Genomic DNA, 24901 nt, shown 5'->3' on the forward strand with positions numbered 1-24901 from the left:
CATCTTTAACTTTCTTGCATTGTTTCACACGTGAGCTTTTGGGGGACATCTCATATCTAAACCATAACACCATTTCATACAGATGTGAATAAACTGGAAAGCTTGTTGTGCATCAGAGCACCACTGAACATAAGAGCTAACTTTGCTAACTTTGTGTAAACTCACAATGGCAGTGTCCATGTAACTGCACATACCCAGCAATGGTCATAACGATGTCAACTAACAGAACAGCAGGGAGAAGCAAACTATAAAATCTTGGAAACATTCCCTGTTGGATTATATTTGAATCTATTATATGAATAAATAAATTATAAATCCTATATTCCATGGATTGATCTTTATTATTTGACCCAGATCAACTAGCCAATAGCCATTAAAGGACTACATCTTCTTTATGTTTAACAGTGGATTCTGAAATAACTGGGTACCTAGTAATTCTGCTTAGGAAAGAGTTGATTATTCAATTGAGTTGATTATTTCTTTTTTTTTTTTTTTTTTTTAAAGAATTGAATTCTTTATTTGTGATATCCATAAACGTTGCTATTCTAGATTTCTATCCAGGAAGGCAATTTTCTCCTATTATGTTTTTTTTTTTTTTTTATAAACAACAACTTGAATTCTATTGCATGAAAGGGCTACAAATATACATTTGTTAACCAAGCAGAACACAGATATTTTGATTTACAACTTGCACCTAAGATACCAGTACACACAGCTGGTTCATTATTTGTCATAGCAATTTAGGGCTTCTGCCCAAGCTATGTATAGCAGTTTACATTTTCAAATCTCATGTAAAAAGGATGACTGTGATAGGGACTCATAACAACATTCCTGTGAAGCCCAACTTAGTTACAAGTAAATGTGTAACTTCCAAGTTTGCACAGATTTTTGATGGCAAAACTTCTAAATCTGATGCAAATGTCCTGAACAGATTTAACAAATCATTTTACAGCTATACTGTCATTCTGCCATTAGTTGGTGCTACAAAGATTGGGATAAGGATTTTCATGAGGACAACAGTTCAGTTATAGGAAAAAAAACGTTTTTAAACCTGCTCTGAAAATACAAAAATGCATTTAGTGAGGGTAAAATATAACCCTTATTTTTAACCATTTATTACAGACAAACCAATAAAAGGGATGAAACTAGGCCATCTGAAAAATTTTAAACAGTTTATATGAATGAAAACACATGCTTAACACAAACTATTTCGTTTAGAACTACACAGTACATACTTTTAAGTAAATTCTCATAGAAAGTGACCAACCATGGCAAGATGATAAGCAAACTGCTTAGTACAAGAGATGGATGCACAGAAACTGAAAAGGTTTTTTAAATGCCACATCCACCACTTCAAAAGTTTTGCCTGTAAGGGACAAAATTCAACACGTCACTAGCTGGGCAACAGGAAAAAAAAAAAAAAAAAAAAAAAAAAAAAACCCACAGGACCTTTTTAAGTTTCTCTAAGTACACATCAAGAACTAACACGAAAATCTCAACTAATATCCCTTAAAACGGTACGGAATGGATCCTAGAAAAAAAATGTTAGACACGTACGGTCAAACACAATGATTTATTAAAAATACAACGTAAAAATGATTTTTTTTACATATGCTTCCAAATTTCAGGCATGGGATCCAAGTAGGTTTCATAGAAAACGCTGTAGCCAGGTATCAAGTCCTTACAACAAAGTAAACTACCCCCCTCCCCAACCCCTGCCAGGTTTTGCTACAGAATCAGCAAGTTCACTCCCTCCCCCCCCCCAAAAAAAACACAAATTAAAACTAGACATTTTGCTAGTATAAAAACGACCAAGGTCCAAGTAATAATAAAAAAATAGAGTCCATCAATGACTGTAACACAAAAATGTGTATGTGGGGCCGAGTCCATTCTCGCAGAGAGAGACAAGAGAGGTGGCAGGCAAGCGGGGGAACACCCCCAAGGGTAAGCAGCCTGAGAAGCGGCTCCCCCAAGGGCAAAATGGGGAAAGCGGTGGGAGAGGAAAGGGACTTAGGAGTTGACCCCACCTGGGTTGTTGAAAAGAGCTACCCCTATAGCCACTCCCAGGCATTTTGAATTTTTTAGAAGGAGCTGCCTCCATAGCCACTCCCACCGCCATAGCCGCCTCTGTAAGGTCCACTGTTACTGCGTGATTATTTCAATAGTAATGGCGATGAGGAAGAACTATCTACCCTATCCTTTCCCAAAAAACTATAGACATGTATCTGTCATATATATATATATATATATATATATATATATATACACACACACACACATATATATATACATATATATACATATATATGAAGGAATTTTCAGTCTATATATGTATACATATGACTATATATATAAAGAAATATATATATAAATGTCATATATATATATATATACACACACATATATATGACTTAAATTTCCTTCATTTCTTTTTCCTTTGTGTGTGTATGTGTTCTTGCTGTGCTAATTGGTTCATGTATAAATATTTTTCCCCCTTATTTTTAGCATTTTTAAAATGTAGTTATTTTTCCTTACCTTATATTTTGAGGGTTAGGGGCTTGAGTTTATATATTTGGATTTTGTTTTTCTTTGCTTTCATTTGTTTCTCTTTCTTTTCTGACCCTGATAACAGTCAAAATTCTTTTGTTCTCTCTCTCCTTCTCCCTTTTCTTTGTTTCTCCTATTTTGTTCCCCTCTTTTCTTATAATCATCACCTGCTACATTTCCTCTGCATTTTGTGTCCACTTTTTAAAAATTTAAACTCTTTTCTACCTTCCCATCACATTTTGTTTTCTCTTAATTCATTATATTTTACCATATTTTAGAACTAATTGGTTTCTATAACTCCTGCCCCCACCATTCATGCTGTTGCAATTATTACTGCTCTGGATGACAAGTTGACACCTGTTGTTTAATTTAATGCCAGATCAAGTTTATGGTTACATATTGCTTCTACTATTGGCAATTGGTGACCCACCATTTTGGGGTTTTGTGGCAATTAACATCATAGATGTCATAAAGAACCAGCTTTTTATTTTAATGCTGTATATTATTCTCATTCATTATTGCTATTGTTTGTTTCCCCCTATTCTGTGAGGTTCTGGGAACCTACAGGGATACCACAAGTACACAGAGTAGAGACTCTACTGCTGAAATAAACTCAAACAGAAGGCAGCATACCTTGCTCTACACACGGATTAATGACAAACTTCTGTTATACTTTAAAACAAAGAAAAGAAGCAGCAAAAAGCCAAACTAATGTCCTAGCCCCAAATAGAACAGGTCCCACTCATGGACATCCACTGCAAAAACAGATAAAATGAACATAAAGGCTGTGGATACAGTACATACAATGGGGTCTCAAGCTAGATCACTCTAGAACACTTTAGTAAGTGAAGACCATGCCCTATAAAGGCCTACACTTAAGAGAGGAAGAGAAATCCCTCCCAACAGCTTCATAAAAGCCAACACAGGCTTTCCACAGGGCGAACCAAGATGGCAGACTAGAGGGTGACTGCATCTCCAGTCGCTCCAGAACCCAGGATTCAAGAAGGGGAGGCATTGAGAGACTCGGACTAAAATAGAGCCACGGGTGAGTCTCCCCCACAGGGTGAAGCTCGGCCTGGGCGGCAGGCCCAGATAGAGGTGGCTTATCAGAGTAGGGCAGGGCAGCTAGAGTCTTCCCCAGGCAGCCCTGCGCACTCCAGCGGTGGGCTCCTCCCACACTGCCAGCTTCTCCAGCTTCTCGGAGCAGGCCCCCAGTGAAAGCCTTTCCGAACAGAGCCACCTCCAAGCCCTGGAACCAGTAGCGGGCTAGGGGCAACTTTCTTCGAAGCACTGCATTATCAAGTTCCTCCAAGACTTCAGGCTACTGAAGGCTGGGAGGTGATACACTGGAAATCTACAGGGACACTATAAGCCAATAGAGGAAATCTGTAATATCTCAGAGTCCCACTGACATCTGACCAATATGAGAAAACAAGGGAAGAAAATGTCCCAAACAAACCTAGATACTATATCAATAAAACCCAATGACAGCACAGCAGAAGAAATGTCAGAAAGGGAGTTCAGAATGTACATAATTAAAATAATCAGGGAAGCAAATGAGGAGATGAAAGACCAAATGCAGGCATTGAAGGAGGAGATGAAAGAGCAAATGCAGGCATTAAATGATCGCACCAATCAACAGTTAAAAGAGTAAATATGGGAAGCAAAAGATCATTTCAATAAAAAGTTAGAGATACTGAAAAAAAAAAAACAAACAGAAATCCTTGAAATGAAGGAAATAATGAACCAAGTTAAAAACTCCATATAAAGCATAACCAATAGGATAGAACACCTGGAAGATAGAACCTCAGACATTGAAGACAAAATATTTAATCTTCAAAACAAAGTTGACCAAACAGAGAAGATGGTAAGAAATCATGAACAGAATCTACAAGAATTATGGGATATCATGAAAAGGCCAAATTTGAGAATTATTGGGATTGAGGAAGGCTTAGAGAAACAAACCAAAGGAGTGAACAATCTATTCAATGAAATAATATCAGAAAATTTCCCAAATCTGAAGAATGAAATGGAAAACCAGGTACAAGAGGCTTATAGGACTCCAAATATACAAAATTACAACAGACCCACACCAAGGCACATTATTATGAAAATACCTAACATACAAAATAAAGACAGAATCTTAAAGGCCGCGCGAGAAAAGAATCAAATTACATTCAGGGGAAACCAATAAGAATATCAGCAGATTTTTCAATCCAGACCCTAAAAGCTAGAAGGGCCTGGAACAACATTTACAAGCCCTGAAAGAAAGCGGATGCCAACCAAGAATCTTATACCCAGCAAAACTTACTTTCAGATTTGATGACGAAATAAGATCCTTCCATGATAAACAAAAGCTAAAGGAATTTACAAAAAGAAATCCGGCATTACAGAACATTCTCAGGAAAATATTCCATGAGGAAGAGACGGAAAACAACGATGCAAATCAGCAATGGGAGGAACTAGCCTAAAGAAATAGCCAAATAAAGGAGAAACCAAATCATGTCAAAAAACAAAAATGAGTCAAATGACTGGGAATACAAATCATATCACAATAATAACCCTGAATGTTAATGGCCTGAACTCATCAATCAAAAGACATAGATGGGCAGATTGGATTAAAAAGAAAAATCCAACAATACGCTACCTGCAAGAGACTCATCTCATAGAAAGAGATACCCATAGACTAAAGGTGAAAGGATGGAAAAAAACTACCATGCACACAGACACAGCAAAAAAAACTGGAGTATCCATCCTCATTTCAGATAATGTGGACTTCAAGCCAATATTAGTCAGAAGGGATAAAGAAGGACATTACATACTGCTTAAGGGAAGCATAAATCAGCAAGACATAACAATCATAAATATCTATGCCCCAAACAGTGGCTCATCCATTTACGTCAAACAAATCCTTCTCGATTCCAGAAATCAAATAGACCACAACACAATAATAGTAGGTGATTTTAATACACCTCTCTCACCACTGGATAGATCTTCCAAACAAAAATTGAATAAAGAAACCATAGATCTCAATAACACAATCAAAAATTTAGACTTAACCGACATATATAGAATATACCATCCAACAAAGAACAAATACACTTTCTTCTCAGCAGCACATGGATCCTTCTCTAAAATAGACCATATTTTATGCCACAAAGCTACTGTCAGCAAATACAAGAAGATAGAGATACTACCTTGTACTCCATCAGATCATAATGGATTGAAATTAGAAATAAAAGACAGAATAAAAAACAGAAACTTCTCCAATACCTGGAGATTAAATAATACACTATTATATGATGAATGGATAACAGAAGACATCAGGAGGGAAATAAAAAAATTCTTAGAAGTAAACAAGAACAAAGACACATCATATCAAAATCTCTGGGACACTATGAAAGCAGTACTTAGAGGAAGATTTATTTCTTGGGGCGCATTCAACAAAAGAAGTAGAAATCAACAAATAAATGACTTAACACTACAACTCAAAGCCCTAGAAAAAGAAGAACAGACCAACACCAAAAGTAGTAGAAGACAGGAAATAGTTAAAATCAGAGCCAAAATCAACGAAATTGAAACAAAAGAAACAATCGGAAAAATTAACAAAATAAATAGTTGTTTCTTTGAAAAAATAAACAAAATTGATAAACCCTTAGCCACACTAACAAAGAGAAAGAGGGAGAAAACTCAAATTACTAAAATTCGGAATGAACAAGGAAATACCACAACAGACACGAATGAAATACAAAACATAATTAGAAGTTATTTTGAAAATCTATACTACAACAAAACAGAAAACCTTGAAGACATCAACAAGTTTCTAGAGACATATGAATTACCTAAACTGAACAAGGAGAACATACACAACTTTAATAAATCAATTTCAAATAATGAACTAGAAGAGGTCATCAAAAGCCTACCAACAAAGAAAAGTCCGGGACCAGATGGGTTCTCAGCCTAGTTCTACAAAACCTTTAAAGAAGAGCTCATTCCAATACTCCTCAAAGTATTCCATGAAATACAATAGGAGAGAACCCTCCCAAACTTGCTCTATGAAGCCAATATCACCCTGATACCTAAACCAGACAGAGACACATCGAGGAAAGAAAATTTCAGACCAATATCCTTGATGAACATCAACGCGAAAATTCTCAACAAAATTTTAGCAAATCGCATACAAAAATATATTAAAAAGATAGTGCACCACAATCAAGTGGGTTTTATCCCAGGGATGCAAGGTTGGTTCAACATCCGGAAATCAATAAATGTCATTCACCATATCAACAGACTTAAAGTTAAGAATCACATGATTATTTCAATAGATGCAGAAAAAGCATGCGATAAAATACAGCATCCCTTCATGCTCAAAACACTAGATAAAATTGGGGTAGTGGGAACATTCCTTAACATTGTAAAGGCCATCTACGCTAAACCCATGGCCAATATCATTCTAAATGGTGAAAAACTGAAAGCATTCCCCCTAAAATCTGGAACAAGGCAGGGATGCCCTCTTTCACCACTTCTATTCAACATCATCCTTGAGACTAGCCAGAGCAATTAGACAAACCAAAGAAATTAAAGGGATACGAATTGGAAAAGAAGAATCAAACTATCCCTGTTCGCTGATGACATGATTATATATTTAGAGGAACCTGGAAATTCCACCAGAAAACTTTTAGAACTCATAAGTGAATTCAGTAAAGTAGCAGGTTACAAGATCAATGCTCATAAATCCAATGCATTTTTATACATAAGTGATGAATCTTCAGAAAGAGAAATTAGGAAAACTACCCCATTCACAATAGCATCAAAAAAAATAAAATACTTGGGAATCAATCTCACAAAAGAGGTGAAAGACCTCTACAAGGAGAACTACAGAACACTAAAGAAAGAAATTAATGAAAACCTTAGAAGATGGAAAGATCTCCCATGTTCTTGGATAGGCAGAATTAATATTGTCAAAATGGCCATACTACCTAAAATGCTATACAGATTCAATGCAATTCCAATTAAAATCCCAATGATGTACCTTACAGAAATAGAGCAAGTAATTATGAAATTCATCTGGAAGAATAAAAAACCCAGAATAGCTAAAGCAATCCTCAGTAGAAAGAGTGAAGCAGGGGGTATCGCAATACCAGATCTTCAACTCTATTACAAAGCAATAGTAACAAAAACGGCATGGTATTGGTACCAAAATAGGTAGATCAATGGTACAGAATAGAGGACATGGACACAAACCCAAATAAATACAATTTTCTCATTCTAGACAAAGGGGCCAAAAATATGCAATGGAGAAAAGATAGCCTCTTCAACAAATGGTGCTGGGAGAATTGGAAATCCATATGCAACAGAATGAAACTGAACCCATATCTCTCACCCTACACAAAACTCAACTCAAAATGGATCAAGGACCTTAGAATCAGACCAGAGACCCTGCATCTTATAGAAGATAAAGTAGGTCCAAACCTTCAACTTGTTGGCTTAGGATCAGATTTCCTTAACAGGACTCCCATAGCACAAGAAATAAAAGCAAGAATCAACAAGTGGGATAGATTCAAACTAAAAAGCTTTCTCTCAGCAAAGGAAACTATCAGTAATGTGAAGAGAGAGCCTACAGAGTGGGAGAATATCTTTGCCACTCATACTTCAGATAGAGCACTCATTTCCAGAATATATAAAGAACTCAAAAAACTCTACACCATGAATACAAATAACCCAATCAACAAATGGGCTAAGGAAATGAACAGACACTTCACAGAAGAAGACATACAAGCAATCAACAGATATATGAAAAAATGTTCAACATCTCTAGTAATAAGAGAAATGCAAATCAAAATTACCCTAAGATTTCATCTCACCCCAATTAGAATGGCGATTATCAAGAACACAAGCAACAACAGGTGTTGGCAAGGATGTGGGGAAAAAGGTACACTCATGCATTGCTGGTGGGGTTGCAAATTAGTGCAACCACTCTCAAAAGCAGTATGGAGATTCCTCAGAAAGCTTGGAATGGAACCACCATTTGACCCAGCTATCCCACTCCTTGGCCTATACCCAAAGGACTTAAAATCAGTATACTACAGAGATACAGCCACATCAATGTTCATTGCTGCTCAATTCACCATAGCCAGATTGTGGAGCCAACCTAGATGCCCTCCAGTTGATGAATGGATAAAGAAACTGTGGCTTATATATACAAAGGAATATTACTCCGCCATGAAGAATGATAAAATTATGGCATTTGCAGGCAAATGGTCGAAATTGGAGAATATCATGCTAAGTGAGATAAGCCAATCTCAAAAAACTAAAGGACGAATGATCTCGCTAATAAGCGGATGAGGACATATAATGGGGGGTAGGAGGGGTTAGCGTTAGCGTTAGGGTTAGGTTTAGGGTTAGGGTTAAGGAGGGTGGCAAGAATGGAGGAAGGAAGGACTGTATAGAGGGAAAAGAGGGGTGCGAGAGGTGGGGGGGAAGGGAAAAAATAACAGAATGAATCAAACAACATTGCCCTATGTAAATTTATGATTACACAAATGGTATGCCTTGACTCCATGTACAAATAGAGAAACAATATGTATCTCATTTGTTTACAATAATAAAAAAAAAACCAACACAGGAATACAAGAAATATAAAAAAACAAGGCAACATGACATCTCCTAAAGTTCATAATTCACCAGCAACTGACCCCAAAGATATTGAAGTGGATGAAATACCAGATAAAGAATTCAAAAGAATGATTATTAAAATGATCAATGATTTCCAAAAGACCACAGAAAAAGGGTTGGGGATATGGCTCAGTTGGTAGAGTGCTTGCCTTGTAAGCACAAGGCCCTGAGTTCAATCCCCAGCACCACAAAAAAAAAAAAAAAGACCACAGAAAAACTACAGAATGAATTAAGGAAGCTAATACAGGATATGAATGAGAAATTCAATAAAGAGAGATATCAGAAAAGAAAAGAACAAAACAGAAATCTGATAAATAAAAGATACAATAAATCAAAATGTTCAGTTGAAAGTCTCTAATAGAATAGACCATGTTAAAGACAGAATCTCACAGCTGGAAGACAAATTGGCAAGCTTTGAACACTCAGACAGTAATAAAGAAGTAACCATGATCAGAATATACAAGGACAATATTAAGAAACCAAATTTAAGAATCATTGAAATCGAGGAGGGTTGTGAGATGCAGGCTAGTGAAAAGGATAACCTCTTCAGGGAAATAATAACAGAAAAATTTCCAAGCCTTGAGAATGAGATGGACATTCAGATATAGGATGCACTCAGAGCATTAGACAAGTTAAAAAAGAGAGAGAGAGAGAGAGAGAGAACCTCTCCATGGCACATTATAATGCCTAACATACAGAACAAGAATAGAATTTGTAAAACCTCAAGAGTAAAATGTCAGATCACATTTCGATGCAAGCCAATCAGAACCACTTTGGATTTCTCAGCACAAGCTCTAAAAGCCAGAAGGTCTTGCAATGATGTGTTCCAAGTTCTGGTTAAAAAACAAATAACCATCAACCAAGACTGATACATCCAGCAAAGACATCCTTCAAAATCTAAGAAGAAATAGAAACCTTCCAAGATAAGCAGAAACTAAAAGAACTCATGACTTCTAAATTGGTAGTATGGAAATTACTTAAATACTCCACACAGAAGAAATAAAAACAAACCCCAGGACTCACCAACAAACAAATCTCATTGGAAGAGTAGCTAAACAAATGAGAAACAGGACCAAATTAGATATTATAAATAAGCCAAAATGGCAGATATTAATAAACAACTCTTTATAATAACATTGAATGTAACTGATCTCAACTCTCAAATTTAAAGACACAGGCTGGCAGAATGAATTAAAAAACAAGACCCTACCATATGGTTGTTTGCAAGAGATGCCCCATACAAGCAAAGACAGTCACAGGCTGAAAGTGAAAGAATGGAAATTGATATATCATGCAAAGGGAGCCCCAAAACAAGGAGGAGTAGCTACTCTCATATCTGACAAAGGATACTTCAAATCAAAATGAATCCGAAGAGACAAAAAAAGGTCACTTCACACTGATAAAGGGAACAACCCAAGAAGAAGACAAAACAATAAAAAGCACATATGCCCCAAACATGAGTGCAACTAATTTCATAAGAGGCACAACTCAAATTGAAGCCTCAGGGAGACCCCAGTACAATAATTTTGGGTGATTTCAACCCACCCCTCTCACTATTAGATAGTTCATCCAGGTATAAACTCAGAAAAGACTCTTTGAATTTGAAAAATATTATAAATTGAATGAACTTAAGACATCTATAGAATATTTCATCCAACAAAATTAATCTTAAAATATCAACTCTTCCCAAATTAAGTTAAAGTCAATAAAATTCTATTCAAAATTACATTCTTTTGAATTCTTTATCTGTATTTCATTCACTTCAATATCTTTGGGGTTAGTTGCTGGTGAATTATGAACTTTAAGAGATGTCATGTTGCCTTGTTTTTTCATATTTCTTGTATTCCTGTGTTGGGTTTTATGCAACTGTTGGGAGGGATTTCTCTTCCACTCTTAAGTGTGGGCCTTTATAGGGCATGGTCTTCACTTACTAAAGTGTTCTAGAGTGATCTAGCTTGAGACCCTGTTGTATGTATTGTATCCACAGCCTTTATGTTCATTTTATCTGTTTTTGCAGTAGATGTCCATGAGTGGGACCTGTTCTATTTGGGGCCTGGTCATTAGTTTGGCTTTTTGCTGCTTCTTTGCTTTGTTTTAAAGTATAACAAAAGTTTGTCATTAATCTATTTGTGGAGATAAAAGTAATTTTTAAATGATTATAAAGTTTATTTCAAAGAATTTCAAAAGATTTTAAGAAATTTTTTTTAAATTGATGAAAAAAGAAATTTCTCCTAGCATATATTTAACTTTGTTAAAAACTGCTGACTATTTTCCAAAGTGGTGGTACCATCTGACATTCTCACCAACAGTCTGTGAGACATCCAGTTCTGCCTCACCCTTGTCATGACCTGGTATTACCACTTTCAGTCACTCTAATAGGTGTGCGTTTTCCCTGATGCTTACTGATGTTGAGCATATTCTCATGTGTTATTTGCAATCTGTGTATCTTCTTTAGTAAAATGTCCACTCAATTTTCTTAGACTGTTTTTTGGGGGGAGGTTATTTGGCACAACTATTGTTGAGTTTGAGAGTTCTTTGTATATTCTCGATGTAAGTCCTTTGTAAGGTAGGTGATTCTCAAATATGTTCTTCCAGTTGATATATTGCTTTCATTCTCTTAACAGGTCTCTTCAGAAAAAAAAAAATCCTGATGAAGTATAATTCATCAAATTTTTCTTTGAGGTATCATATTTTCAGTGTTGTCCTAAGAAATCTTTGTCCAACCAAAATCACAAAGATTTTCTCTTATGTCTTCTACCAGATTATAAATGAGTTTTACATTTAGATCCATGATCACTTTGAGTTAATTTCTGTATATGAGGTGAGGCATACGTGCCTTTTCTTGCACATAAACATCAAGTTGTTCCAGCACTATTGCTGAAACTGGCTTTATACCCTTCCCTAGTGAATTACTTTTGCATCTTAGTCAAAAATCAATAAGCCACATCTGTGTGGTACTATTTCTGAATTCTCTACCTTGTTCCATTGACTGTATGTCCATCCTTTTACCAATACCACACTGTCCTAATTACTTTGCTTTACAGTAAGAATTGAAATTAGGTGGTATAAGTCCTCTAAATTTGTACTTCAAAAAAAACTTGAATAATTATAATTCATTTTGCCTATTATAGTATCTTTTAGTTGATTCTGTTTCTACAAAAGTGCTTGATAAGGTTTTTGATTATAATTGTATTTAATTTATAGATCAATTTAGGAAGAATTAACATATTAATATTGAGTCTTACAAGCACAGACCATGTATTAATTTTGTGAACACAGTTTTTAAAGCCCTTATGAAATACCACATAATGCTCATTCCCCTCCCTATTTCTTCTGCTTCTCTTTTAGATTATACTGAAAAGTCACAGAAAATATCCAGGAAACATGATCCTTCTCTTTAAAATCTGGGTTACTTTTCCCAAGGCACTAAGGGAGAAAATGCTCACCCCATACCTGAAGGACAAATCAGGTTGTAATGGAATTTTCCTTTTCGCTTCTGTACCATATGTCAAGGTCTAAAACCCCATTTCACAGTCTGTGGGCTTCTCCCTCCCTTGCAAGCAAATAACACAATGAAAACAAAACAGAATAAAAAGCAGAAGGTTGCAGATGCAAAAGCTCCTGAGGCCCATCTTTCCAGTAACAATGCTTCTTCACCAGTGGGGAAGGAAAAAGAGGAAAGGGAGGGAGAAGAAAGAAGCCACAGGAAAGGGAAGGTGAGAGCCTGTGAAACCCTCAGCAGCTAAGGTAGCCAGAGGACACTCTTAGGACAGGAATCCCTCTGGTTGCATTTCAAAGTGTCTGTGTTGCTAGATCATAAACATCTCCTCTTCCATCTTCAGAAAATTCCCCTGCATCTTCCTATCTGCTGAGTGCATCGCTTTAGAGATACTGAGGATGAGTTGGGTTTCACTACTAAATCAATCAGGTGCAAAAGAAAGGCAGCAGTTGTAAAAGCCCAGAAGCAGAGAGGCCAGGAGAGCACAGAAGATAAGTCTAATGCTGAAGGTGAGCCTGGTACAGGCTTGGGATTTCACAGATAAGGAATTGGGGAATGAATGGTGGCTGACTTGGCTTAACTTTGTCTTATGTTTGCTGGATGCCTGCCTACCCCATTAGATTGTAGACTCCAGGAGGGCATTCATTCATTCATTTCTCCAAGCCCCAGCACACCTGACAAGCCATGCAGGACCCTGGGGTTGCAGCAGTGAAGGTAGAGGCCTGGGCCTAACCTTCATGGAGGACTGTGGCCCCAGACAGGAGTCATGCCCACCCCTTCATGCCCCATCCACAACACTGGCCAGTGCCCAGCTCCCAGAGGCCCTTATAAATGTGGTTAGTCTTAAATTGAGGGTTAAATAGGATGAAATAGGCACAAGTACCTCTTTCCCCTCAGGGAATTAATTGTAGTTTCCTGCGGTACAGGTAACAAAGAATACAATAAATTTAAATTGATCTGATAGGAGATGAAAACAGACACACAAACCCAAATGTGGGCTGAAGAGGGTCTAGGATCAGATAACTGAACACAGAAATCCACAAGTCACTAGATTTTCTAACCCAATTATTGTTCAAATATTGGGACCTGTAGTATGTCCACGTGTACTTGAATCTCCTTCACAGTAAAAGTCCTTTAAATATAGGGACTTTTCTATATCAAATAAAAGCATGGTATGCAGTCACCTTGCCACTGCAAACCTTATTAGACTTTTTTTTTTTTTTTTAACTCTGGCGCTTAATCTAGAAAATATAAGTAAGCAACACTCCTAAAAATGTCTTCCTTAAAAAAGTCTTTTCCTGTCTAAGCATTCATATTTATTACTCTGCATGTTTAAAGACTACAAAATACACCTTCTGGTTTAACTGAAAGTGTTTCTTTGGAAGAAACACTTCCAAACATTCAAGTGGCTTATAGAATACACAAAGGGACTAATGCTGTCAGCTTTTGTTAGGTTTTTAAGAAAAACTATTAACACTTATATCATTTGCTGGTTTATATACAGTTTTGTAATGGGAAAAGAAGCCGAGTGTGATGAGAGTGTGATGATGTACAGGAATGAAAGTCAATCAGACCTTGACTTTCAATTCTTCCCTTCCACACTGGATGAATTTCCTGTTTAGCTTCCAATTCCTCCTCCATAAACATGGGCTGCACTTCCAATTAAGTTTAATTAAGTCAAAAATGTATATAAACATGATACTAAACAGGCAGGAAATTAACGAGAACTATTACATCATTTTGAATATTTTTCCATGTCCCTCCAGCCTCTCCACCCTCTTTTCCCCAGAAAAGGATCTGTAAGAAGAAGACTGGCTTGCAGGCAGATCTCTGTTGTTTCACTTTTCTTTCTTCTTTCCTTCTTTCTTTTTTATCACTTTCCTTCTGTTAAGATAAAGCTCAGTGTTTCTCAGTTGTGCAGGAAAAGGTCATTGACCTTGGAGGCCTGAGCAGAGAAGAAACTAAACAGGACAACCAGCACAGGAACACGAATGCAGTTACCGGAGTGGCCGTTCCCTCCTCCCTGATTAGAAAGCTTCCCCTCCCCACCTGCCTGCACGCTGGCCTTCCTTCAGGATCCAGCTCAAGGCACACATCGTGCAGAGAGCTTTCTTCAGCCACTGAAGCTCACAATACACTTACATCCAAACGCTAACGAAATGGCCTATATTGACAATTGAGAGGGGATGAACTTAATTTGGGGGTCTGCCCCTTGATAGAACTATGGGATTGAGCCTCAAACTCTCCTCCTGTCTGACAGTTCACAGGCCTCCTTGCCAACCCTCACAGATTCTTTGTTTCTGGGAAAAAAGGGGTCCAGAGGACACAAGCAAAGACCCATAACAGCTAGAAGAGTAAAACAAAACAAAATGGACGAACCCCATTCCTGGGGAAGGTGTGGAAAACTCTCCCAAAGAAAATCTGCCAAAGTTTCTGATTTGAATTACTTTAAAGCACTTGAAGACACAGTCCAGGTCCAGAGCTTCCTGTGAATCAAGCCATCTGTACAGTAATAACAAGATGTAGAGCAGCAGCCCTCTCCCCACGATGGCTTGACTACCTCCACGAACACGGAAGGTGTGCTCTTAAGGGTCTTGAATTACCCTCTCATTGACCCTGGACAGTCCCAGGATTTCCAAAGGAAGAAGCAGGGAGAGTGGCTGTGGGTTCCCAGGACAGATTATTCCACACTTGCTCCAGGCAGCCTCTCACAATTACTGCTACTGCCAGGGTCAAGACCAGGGTCTTGGGGCCTTTTCACTTACTCTACCACCCTTACCTCACTTAACTACCCGTGTTGACACTGCTCAGTCCTCCTACAGGCAATCAAGCCATCCTGTTTCCAACTTGTGCCCCTACAAAGACAAGTGTATCTGTTCATGTAGTAGTTTTTAGTAAGAACTAGGGGGAAGCTAGGAGAGTAGGCCTCTTAACCAGATTGAAGAAATAAACATTCTTTTCCATGCTCCTCCTGCTAATCCACAAAGCAAACAACTGGAGTAATTTCAGCTTCAGAGTTCCTTTTGTTTTAGTCCTCGGAGTTTATTTTGAATCACTTATAACTACATAGTATCATTCCAACTTGTGAACTAAGCAAAGGGACTGGCTTAATCATCACCCTGCTTTACAGATAAGGAAATTCAGGAGACATCCTGAGATTTCCTTTGCATTTAATGAAACACCTGATTCCTGACCTTTAACTTTTATGTGGCTAATTTAGCCTGCAAGGTCACAAAGTAATATTAGTTGTGATTTTGACACTTAAGACACGGTCATGTTGTTGAAAAAGACTAGAATACGAGTTCAGCCAACAATCAAATAGGTCATTAATATTTGGAACAAAGAAAATATTAGAAGCCAGACTGCAACCGACTGCTGAAAAACTCACATGAGATACACATCAACTATTGCAGCTACTCAGAAAAGGAAGGAAGACTGGCCTGGGGGTGGCAAAAGGTCATTCTGTTAAGGGTTCCTGGGGGAGGGAAGGCTTGGGATACACCCTAGAGGTTCAGGACACGGTCGGATGGAGTACTGGTGAGAAGAATCACAAATGGGATCGAACCAGAATTGAAACCCAGAGAGGTTAGTAGACTGGGCAGACTCCAACGGGGCCCTCTCCAACCCATTTTAAAAAGAACAAACAGGAAAAGAGCTTTTTCATTTATAGAGCCAGAACTGAGCTAGATCTAGAGACATAAAGATGAATCCGTATTCCCTGCTCTCAGGGAGGAGACAGTGGGGTGGGAAAGCAGAAATCTTTCCTCAATACCAAATTAACATAAATCCCCTGTAAAAACTGATTATTAGAGGGTAAAAGTAAATTTTTTTCATTTTGATACAATGGAGAATACATCAGCTTTGAAATAAGACTTGAGTTTAAATCCTGACTCTCCCTCTTGGAAGCACTGTGGCTTTAAGCAAGTTCCTTAACTTTGTTTTTATATTCTGACTTTTGTCATCTATCAATAGAGGAGTTATAATACCTGCTCTCTGGAGTCAAAAAGATAAAAAGGCACATGTGAAGTGCCTGACGCTCAATAGATATTTTCTTTTTTAAACGGACATTCATCTCCCCAAAAACCTTTCAGTAGAAAACCAAACAGAACAGAGAAGCTGGTTTCATGGCATCTTCCCCTCCCTCTTCCCATCCTCAGTCTAAAGTCTGGTTTTAGTTTACATTTAAGCACTTGCCAGTATATTAGGTCATACCTATAGCTGTCATCCCAGAAAAGACCTATTCTAGGACGAAAGGAGAAAGTGATCAGAGATTCTTTCCACTAGGATTTTTAAATGGCTAAAATTTAAACATTTAAGCTCCTACCCAGAATTTCTAGCTTCTTGCTTGGAATCTTTGCCCTCAGAGAAGCTGTAACCCCACAGGCTTTCCCAAGGGCAGACAATAAGTAGAAACCTGGTCTGCAGGCCAGCATGCTGCATTGAAAGACTGAACCTTCAGGAATGCATTTGTTGAAAGCAAAGCAAAGCCCTGGGCTAACAGGCTCCTTCACCACCCACACACATCCGGGAAATGTGAAACCTTCAGTGGGAAGTTCTCCAGGAGGGTGAATGCTATTGTTAGCCCCAAACACCCCCCTCCTCCAAGCTTTATAATCCTCACCAACAACAGGAAAGCCACAAGCATCTATTGTCAACCATGCTCAGCACTTGGATTCCAGTTCTCAGTGTTTGTCTTCAATACTGTAGGGACAAGGAAGAGGTGTGGCCCCAGCAGTGAGAATTCAAACACTTCAAAGAGCCACCGCACTGTTGATATTAATGCAATGGCAGGATGAGCCTGCAAGCCTGCCGTTGCATTAACATTAGCTATGGACTTTTCATGAAAACCCTTTACCTGGTTAAGGAACCTCCCCACTATTTTTAGTTTGTTGAGCAATGTTGCTTTTGCTGTTGTTGCTTTTAATTAGAAAGGTTGTTGGGTTTTGTCAAATGCTCTTTCTGCCTCTACTGAGAGGATTATGTGGGTTTTGTCCTTCATTCTATTGATATGGTGTACTACATCAATTGATTTGGGGATGTTAAAACAACCTTGCATTCCTAGGGCAAACCCCACTTGACCGTGGTGTGTATCATTTTATATGTTGCTTGGTGATATTATTATATTAAGGCTTTTTGTGTTTGTTTGTTTGTACCAGAGATTGAACCCAAGGGCACTTAACCACTGAGTCACATACCCAGTCCTTTTAAATATTTTATTTAGAAACAGGGTCTCACTGAGTTGCGTGAGGCCTCACTAAGTTGCTGAGGCTGGTTTTGAACTTGCAATCCTCCTGCCTCAAGCCTCCTGAGCAGCTGGGATTACAGGCGTGCATCACCACACTCAGCCTTGTGTTTGTATAAAAGATACTGACCTGTAGTTTTCTTGTGTGTCTTTGTCTGGGTTTGGTATTAGGGTACCTTTTCCAACCTTTTCAAATTTTTGAGTTTGTCAAGAATTGCTATTAATTCTTCTTTAAGTGTATGATAAAATTCACTAACAAAGCCATCTGGTTCTGACCTTTTCATTGTAGGAAGGGTTTTTTAAAATTACTAAATCAGTATCTTCACTTTTATAGGTCTATATTTTCTCTTTCTTCATGAGTAAGTGTCTCAGACCATTTTCTGCTGCTAAGACAGACTAACAAAGACTGGGAAATTTATAAAGAAAAGAAGTTTATTTCTTAGAGTTCTAGAGGCTGAGAAGTTCAAGGTTGGGGGGCCACATCCAGTGAATACTTCCATATTTCATTATCCCAAGGCAGAATGGCAAGAGATCAAACCCACAGTCTCAAGCCCTTTTATAACTGGTATTAATTCATTCAGGAGTGTGAAGGTCATGACCTAAATTTCTCCCATTAGACCCCAATTCTCAACTCCATTACATTGGGAATTAACTTTCCAGCACCCATTTTTGGTGGGGACACATTCAAAGCACAGCACCCTCTGAATTGCAATTTTATTATCTCTAAGTTGATGATAAAAATGTATATCCCACCCATTTTACAAGTTTATGGGGTTATACATGAGAAGACGGAATGTTGCAAAGCACACAAATGCCAGAGGCCACTGGGAGTTCTTTGGGTGCAGAAACCACAACCTACATAGAGCTCTCTGTGGAAAAGGAGGCAGCAAGGAGGGCAAGGAAATACCAAGGACTGGATCCCCCAGACAACCTGGTGTTAGCCAAGGAACACTCTCTACCAGATTTTCAAGAATATCCTACATCTGGAGAAATGAGGGGATCCTTAATAATCATCCAGATCACTGTCCTCATTTAACAAATGTCAGACTTCACTTGGAGAAGAAGCCTAGTGACCTGCCTAAAATCTTTATTGGCAAAGGGACCAATGATACAATCATTGACTGAAACATCTGTACAATCACAATGTAGACAGTATTTTTACCCACATCTTACTGATCTTCACAGGTATGTAGTGCGTGAAGTGAGACAGTATTAAAATTCCTATTTTTCAACTTGAGGTTGAATGATTTGTACAAGAAAGCATACAAATCTGGATGGTCATACACTAGGACACTGCCATTTCCCTATACCAGAATCTCATACATATACAAGTACAGTCATGCATCACATAAGGGTTGATCAGCAACAGACTGCACACACTCCAATAGTCCCATAAGATTATATGGCCTAGTGACCTCATCACCATCTTGGTGTTTGTAAGTATACGCTATACTGTTCCCACAAAAACAAAACTACCTAACATTTCTCAGAACATAGTTCCATCATTAAATAACAGGGGATTGTATTTAATAGAGTACTCAATATATTTTATAGCACTGGACATATTTCAAACACCAAATTCTATTTTATTAGATTTTTTTCTTCTTTCACCCTGCCTTCAGCAATATTTCACGTTCAGTCTTCCCTGGTAGAATTATTCTAACCTTCTGTCTTAAGAGTATGGTGGTCAGTCATGCACAGTGGCGCACATCTGTAATCCCAGCTGCTAGGGATGCTAAGGCAGGAGGCTCCTGAGTTCAAAGCCAGCCTCAGCAACGTAGCAAGGCCCTAAGCAACTCAGCAAGACCCTGTCTCTAAATAAAATACAAAATAAGGGTTAGGGATGTGGCTTAATGGTTAAGCGCCCCTGGGTTCAATCCCCGGTACAACAACAACAACAAAACAAAAGAGTTCAGAAACAGTTTTTTAAAAACTGAATTCTCAAAACTAAGCCTTCCCATAAAAAACATATTTACAAAGTATACCTCCACAAGTGTATCATTTGAGATATGCATCATTATTGCACCAAACACATTGAACGAGGTTACTCGAAAAGTATGAGTGACTAATTTATATTTAACATATAGGAACCAAAAAAGCATTTTAACAAATGTATAGAAAGTTGAGGCAAACCCTTGCTGGCTTTACAAATAAAAACTGATTGGCATTCACGAATGAGTGTGAAAGCAAAGTCAGCAACAGAGAACATTGCCCTGATAACTGCTGTAACCCACATCCAAAAATTCTGAACCAGTATGTGTGTTTTTATTGGGGGAGGCTCAGGTAAGAGATGAAGGAAGAAAATGCTAAGAAAGAGTTAACCGACAACTGTCACAATGTATTCTTTTGGCTACAATATAGGGCCTGTCCTTCCAGCACAACTCGCATTTCGGGGACAAGGAATGATGGTTTTGCTTCCCATTTTAGCTCAAGGAAGAGGATTAGATTTGCTTGGTCTCCTTGGGCTTGAAGAGGTTTATCATAGGGTTCACCAGAGGGGTGCTTACATCCCGGGGCAGTACAGTAACAAGCAGATGTAGGCTGCGATTAATCTGCAACTCCCTGTTCTTCCTTATGAACAAGCCTTCAGTGATTTGGCAGTATTTTCTGGGGAAAGCACCAGCACTCGTTCCTCCACCCCAATGATCCCCTCCTTTATCGCGTTACCCATAAACTACAACACAACTCCCCATCCCTGTCCCCGCCGGGCCAAAAGTGGGTAACTGATCGCAACAATCTGGTTTAGGTCTCAATAGACTTGGCAACCACCTGGTGAAAGCACCTGCCTCGCAGTCTCCCCCTCCCTGCCAGATGTGGGGGCCCCAGGACCGCCAGAGATGCGCACCCAAGCTGCCTATCACTGGCCGCCCCACCAGACCCCAGGCCTAAAGGTCAGACACGGGTACGCGCCCTCAGCTGCCCAGGGAGGGCCCTGCCGCTGGGCTGCAGGTGAGCGCAAGGCCAGACAGCCCAGAGAGTGCGCCCCCACCCTCCATTAGTAAAACGCAAGGTAAAATTGCTCCATTTACCGACATGAGTGATCACTGTGGCCAGTCGCCGGGTGAGCTCCTGGAGGGCCATTTCTTCTTTTAATAAAAATAGCATTTCACCGGGGGCGCGGGGAGGGAAAGCAAAACACTACTCAGTATAAAGAAAACAAAGCGAAACAAAACTGTTTCTACCGCTGCAGTGGATGAGTTTTAAAAGGCATCCTCCCGAAGATGTTCTACCCTCCCCTCTTCCTCGCTGTCTTCAGGTACAAAACGAGAGTCACTCGCAGCCAAGGCCAACTCTCAAGGGCTGCTCCGCTCCAGCACCCCAGCCACGCCCTGCAGGGACTGATTTTAGGGAAGAAGTCTGGCGGCTTTCCAAACGTAGCAGCTGGCATTTAGAGCTCAGGAAGGGGCCGTTCAGGAGGTGAAGGAAGCAAGTCGCCCCAATCGCGTCCCGCGGGCTTTCCTGGCCAAGAAAGAGAGCGGCTTTGTGGTTCAGGGCGGTGGAGACTCTGACGCCTTCCACAGACGTTCGGGATGAAGATGCTCGGCTGGCGCGCAGAGATGGTGCGGAGCCTACGTGCGCGCAGGGCGGAGGAGCGGCGGTGGCTGGCTGCCCGGGCTCCTCCGCGCCGCCCTGCCTACGCCCCGCCGCCCGCCCGGCGCCGCCTGCCTGGGCGCCCACCTCTCCAAGCCCGCGGGCGGCGCCTGGCGCTCCAGGAAGCGCGCACGCGCCCCAGCGATGCCTGTTTTCGGGATCTTCGCGCCCCTTCCAGGCGAGAGCGGGCGCTCCAGCCCCCAGAACCGCTAGGCACAAGAGCTAACCACTGAGGCGCTCCCGCCTGCGCAGGGGTTTGGAATGCCAGATTCGCTTTTTCCAGGTCTCCGCCTCTCCTTCATCCCCGCCCAGCGTCTGCGGAGAAGTCCTGGAGAGAAAGGGGCAGACTGGTAGAGGGGCAGCTCTCCCGCCCGGACCTGGAGAGGAGGGCTGAGAGGCCATTCTGCCTGCTCTCACCTCCTGACTCTAGACTGTCGCCCTTGCCAAGGGGTGGGTAGATGGAGTGTGTTTTCTGCTCAATGGTTGTCTTCACGCAGTTGTCTTCCTCCTCTGGGCACATCTGCACTGGGAGCCCAGTAGGCGGGTTGTGCCTGTGTTGCAGGGCAGAGGCCTGCCATGAAACTGAGGCAGCAAGGAGGTTCTTCTTCACCCCTTTCTTGCAATCATGCCACAAAGATTTCAGACACGTTGCTCAGAGTAACAAGCATGAGTTTATTAGGTAGGAAAAGGGGACACTCCGAAGGGAGAGTGTGTCTTCTCAGAGAGAAGGAAAGCATGCCTCTCTGGTCCTCCAATTTTATTGGGAGATCCCAGGGGAGTTTCCAGAGAATCACGATCAGGTCTACCTCTTGCCTTTTGACTGACAGCAGGATGATATCTGCCTTTCAAGACTCCAATTGTGCATGACATCTCCAGGTCGCTTTGCCCATGCTGACAGTTTCTAATTGGAACCTGTTCTTACAGATTTTATGATCAGGAGGAATTATCCTTATCTTCCTGAGTTCTGGGATCTGGTCCTTGTGAAAGTCACAAAAGTCTCCCCCTTTGGGGTAATTCGTATTCTTTTTAACAGCATTCCGATCCTGCATTTCTCTTGCCGAAAACAGGTTGTTGAGGAATGTAACATACCCTGTCCACTTAAGGCAGCAGGACTGCAGGTAAATTGCTTTTTAAAAAAAGAAAGCACATGGAGGTCAGCACCATGGACCCAGTTTATAGAATTATTCCCTTAACCTCATGTTCCCACTGCTCAGATCTTTCTGTTCCTTATCACCTGGACAAGGCTGGGCACACAGGTGCACACTCAAGTACTCTCCATGTGGGCCTTTTCCTTTGTGCGACTGCTCCCTTGTATTGTTACCTGTCTGATGAGCCAGTGCTCCTTTCTGGAAAGGCTCTTGTACAACCTCTATGCTGGCCCTCCTCCACATCTGCCCCAGAAGCATCTTCAATAGACGCAATGCCAGCTTTCTTCCATGAGTCAGTACTACAAGATAGGCAGCAAAAGACTAAACCTGTTCAGCAGAACTCCAGGAAAAATGTAAGCAAAGGCTAATCTGGTCAGGATGTCTCCCAATCCATTCTACAATGGAGGACCCTCCATGTGTTCTGAGCCAATGCCAGGACTCTCAGCTGTTTTCTTCCATATGCAAAAAACCAAGTCCCAAATACTCTGGGTACAATTTGGAGAAGCAGCCACTCAAACCAGTGGGTTGAGGACATTTCAAAATGTTTCTGTAACACTTGTAGGCTATGGCTAAGAGATAATGTTAGTTCACCTGGACATGAAATTTGTAGAGAGGTTCCTCCTTCCCCAGAGGTTTGGGTATTTTGTACTCTTCCCACACAAGTAGAACAACCATTTTCACAGCACCTTCTTCCAAGAGTTTCAGAAAAGGGTTAAAGAGCCAAAGGAAGTGAGAATGCTTTGGAATGTGTTTCCATTGTGGTTCCTGAATATTCAAGGGTCACAGGTATTTTCAAATAACTAAATGAAGTGTTTCCTGTTGATAATATCATACCCCCATGCCTAGCCAAAGCCAGTTGTGAGTTTTGGAACACAGAAATGAGTGCATTGCCAAGAAGACAGGTAAGGTGGGTGCATGCTGGACTGGGAAGATTGAAAGCCACTTGGAAGGTCTGGTGACCTCAGCTTCCTGGATTAGGCCAGGTCTTCATGCATGAAAATCTTGAAAAGAAGGGAGGGAAAGATTGGAAAAGAAAAGGAGAGAGGAGAAGCTTGTGAACGGAAACAAGAAAGAAAAGAAACAGATTGAAAGGAAATAAATTACACTCAGTGCTGTTCTCCTTCTGTACTTTCACAATCTTCAAAGGTTTCCATGGAGATAAATTGGCTCAATTTATGGTAAGATGTAGCAGGCAGTGCCTATCCTCAGAAACTAATTCTACCCCCATTTTTTTAACACTTGCTATTTCAGGGTTTGGACTGCTTTACCTGGTTGATGAGAAAGTGAGTCTGTGATCTCCAAGTACCCTTTCCAGAAAGCTCTGAAATCCTCTAGGAAGAAATGACCATATAGTATTTGATAGCCTATTCTATCTTATTCTTCTGAGAAAATGATTATTGTTTCCATCACTTTTATGAATACCAACATTTCTCCTCGTCTTCCCTCCTTCCCTGCCTCCTTTTCTGCTTTCTAATTATGATCTCTTTCCTGTCTCCTTGTCTGGCAAAATCAAGCCAGAATAGTCTGCGTCCCTCTCCAGTGAATCAGTTATAATCAGTTGCATCTATTAACATCTATTATGCTTGTGATAGGCAGTGTCAGGTACAACAACTACCAGCATCAAATAACAAGCGACTGCTCTGTGAATGTCTACTCATAGAAAAGCAAAATACAGCTCTTCCTGATGTTACTAGTTCATTTTGGTGTTACCAGCTTACCCATAGTTTTGAAATAGAAATCATGAAAAGGCAAGCAGTACCATCCAAATAAAGCTTTGCTGGGGGTTGTGTTCAAGCACAAGGTTGACAGGGCACGGGGCAGAGTTCCTGGATCACCCTTCTGAGAATGCAAGGAGAAAAGCTTATGTAGACAAAAAGGGCGGGCTAATGCAGGCACACAGTCAGCCGTTGCGCATGATCTCAGGACTTCTGCACATGTCTTGTCAGTTATTTGCTCCCAACACTGGGATTTGCACTTGATGCTGGATCTTCACTGGAAGGTTGTGTTCCTCTGTGCCCTGCTGGTAAAATATGGTGGAGGTTCTCACCACTACCCCAGGAAGACCATATATATGATCAAGTTCAAATTTATTGAGCACGCAGGTGTTACAAGAAAGGTCAGGGGGTGAAGTCAGCAGTACCTGAAGCTGGTCATTGGTGGAAACACTTTTTTAAATTTTAAAGCAGCTTGCATTAGGCA

The 24901-nt window shown here is 40.1% G+C and overlaps 1 protein-coding gene across 3 annotated transcripts in view; it reads right to left on the reverse strand.

The window, feature by feature from the left end:
* Mcf2l2 (MCF.2 cell line derived transforming sequence-like 2) overlaps positions 1-21737 on the reverse strand; it is a 237559-nt gene extending 215822 nt beyond the window's left edge. For 2 of the 3 annotated variants that reach the window (XM_047563540.1, XM_047563539.1), the window contains exon 1: positions 20993-21736. In XM_047563540.1, coding sequence (XP_047419496.1) covers positions 20993-21068 — 76 coding nt within the window. In that variant the 5' untranslated portion in view covers positions 21069-21736. Of the gene's footprint in view, positions 1-20992 lie in introns of all 3 variants that reach the window. The other variant, XM_047563542.1, reaches the window with a different exon arrangement.
* Positions 21738-24901: the final 3164 nt, after the last annotated feature.

The sequence above is a fragment of the Sciurus carolinensis genome, chromosome 9 (genome assembly GCF_902686445.1).
Source record: "Sciurus carolinensis chromosome 9, mSciCar1.2, whole genome shotgun sequence".
Taxonomy (NCBI): Eukaryota; Metazoa; Chordata; class Mammalia; order Rodentia; family Sciuridae; genus Sciurus; species Sciurus carolinensis.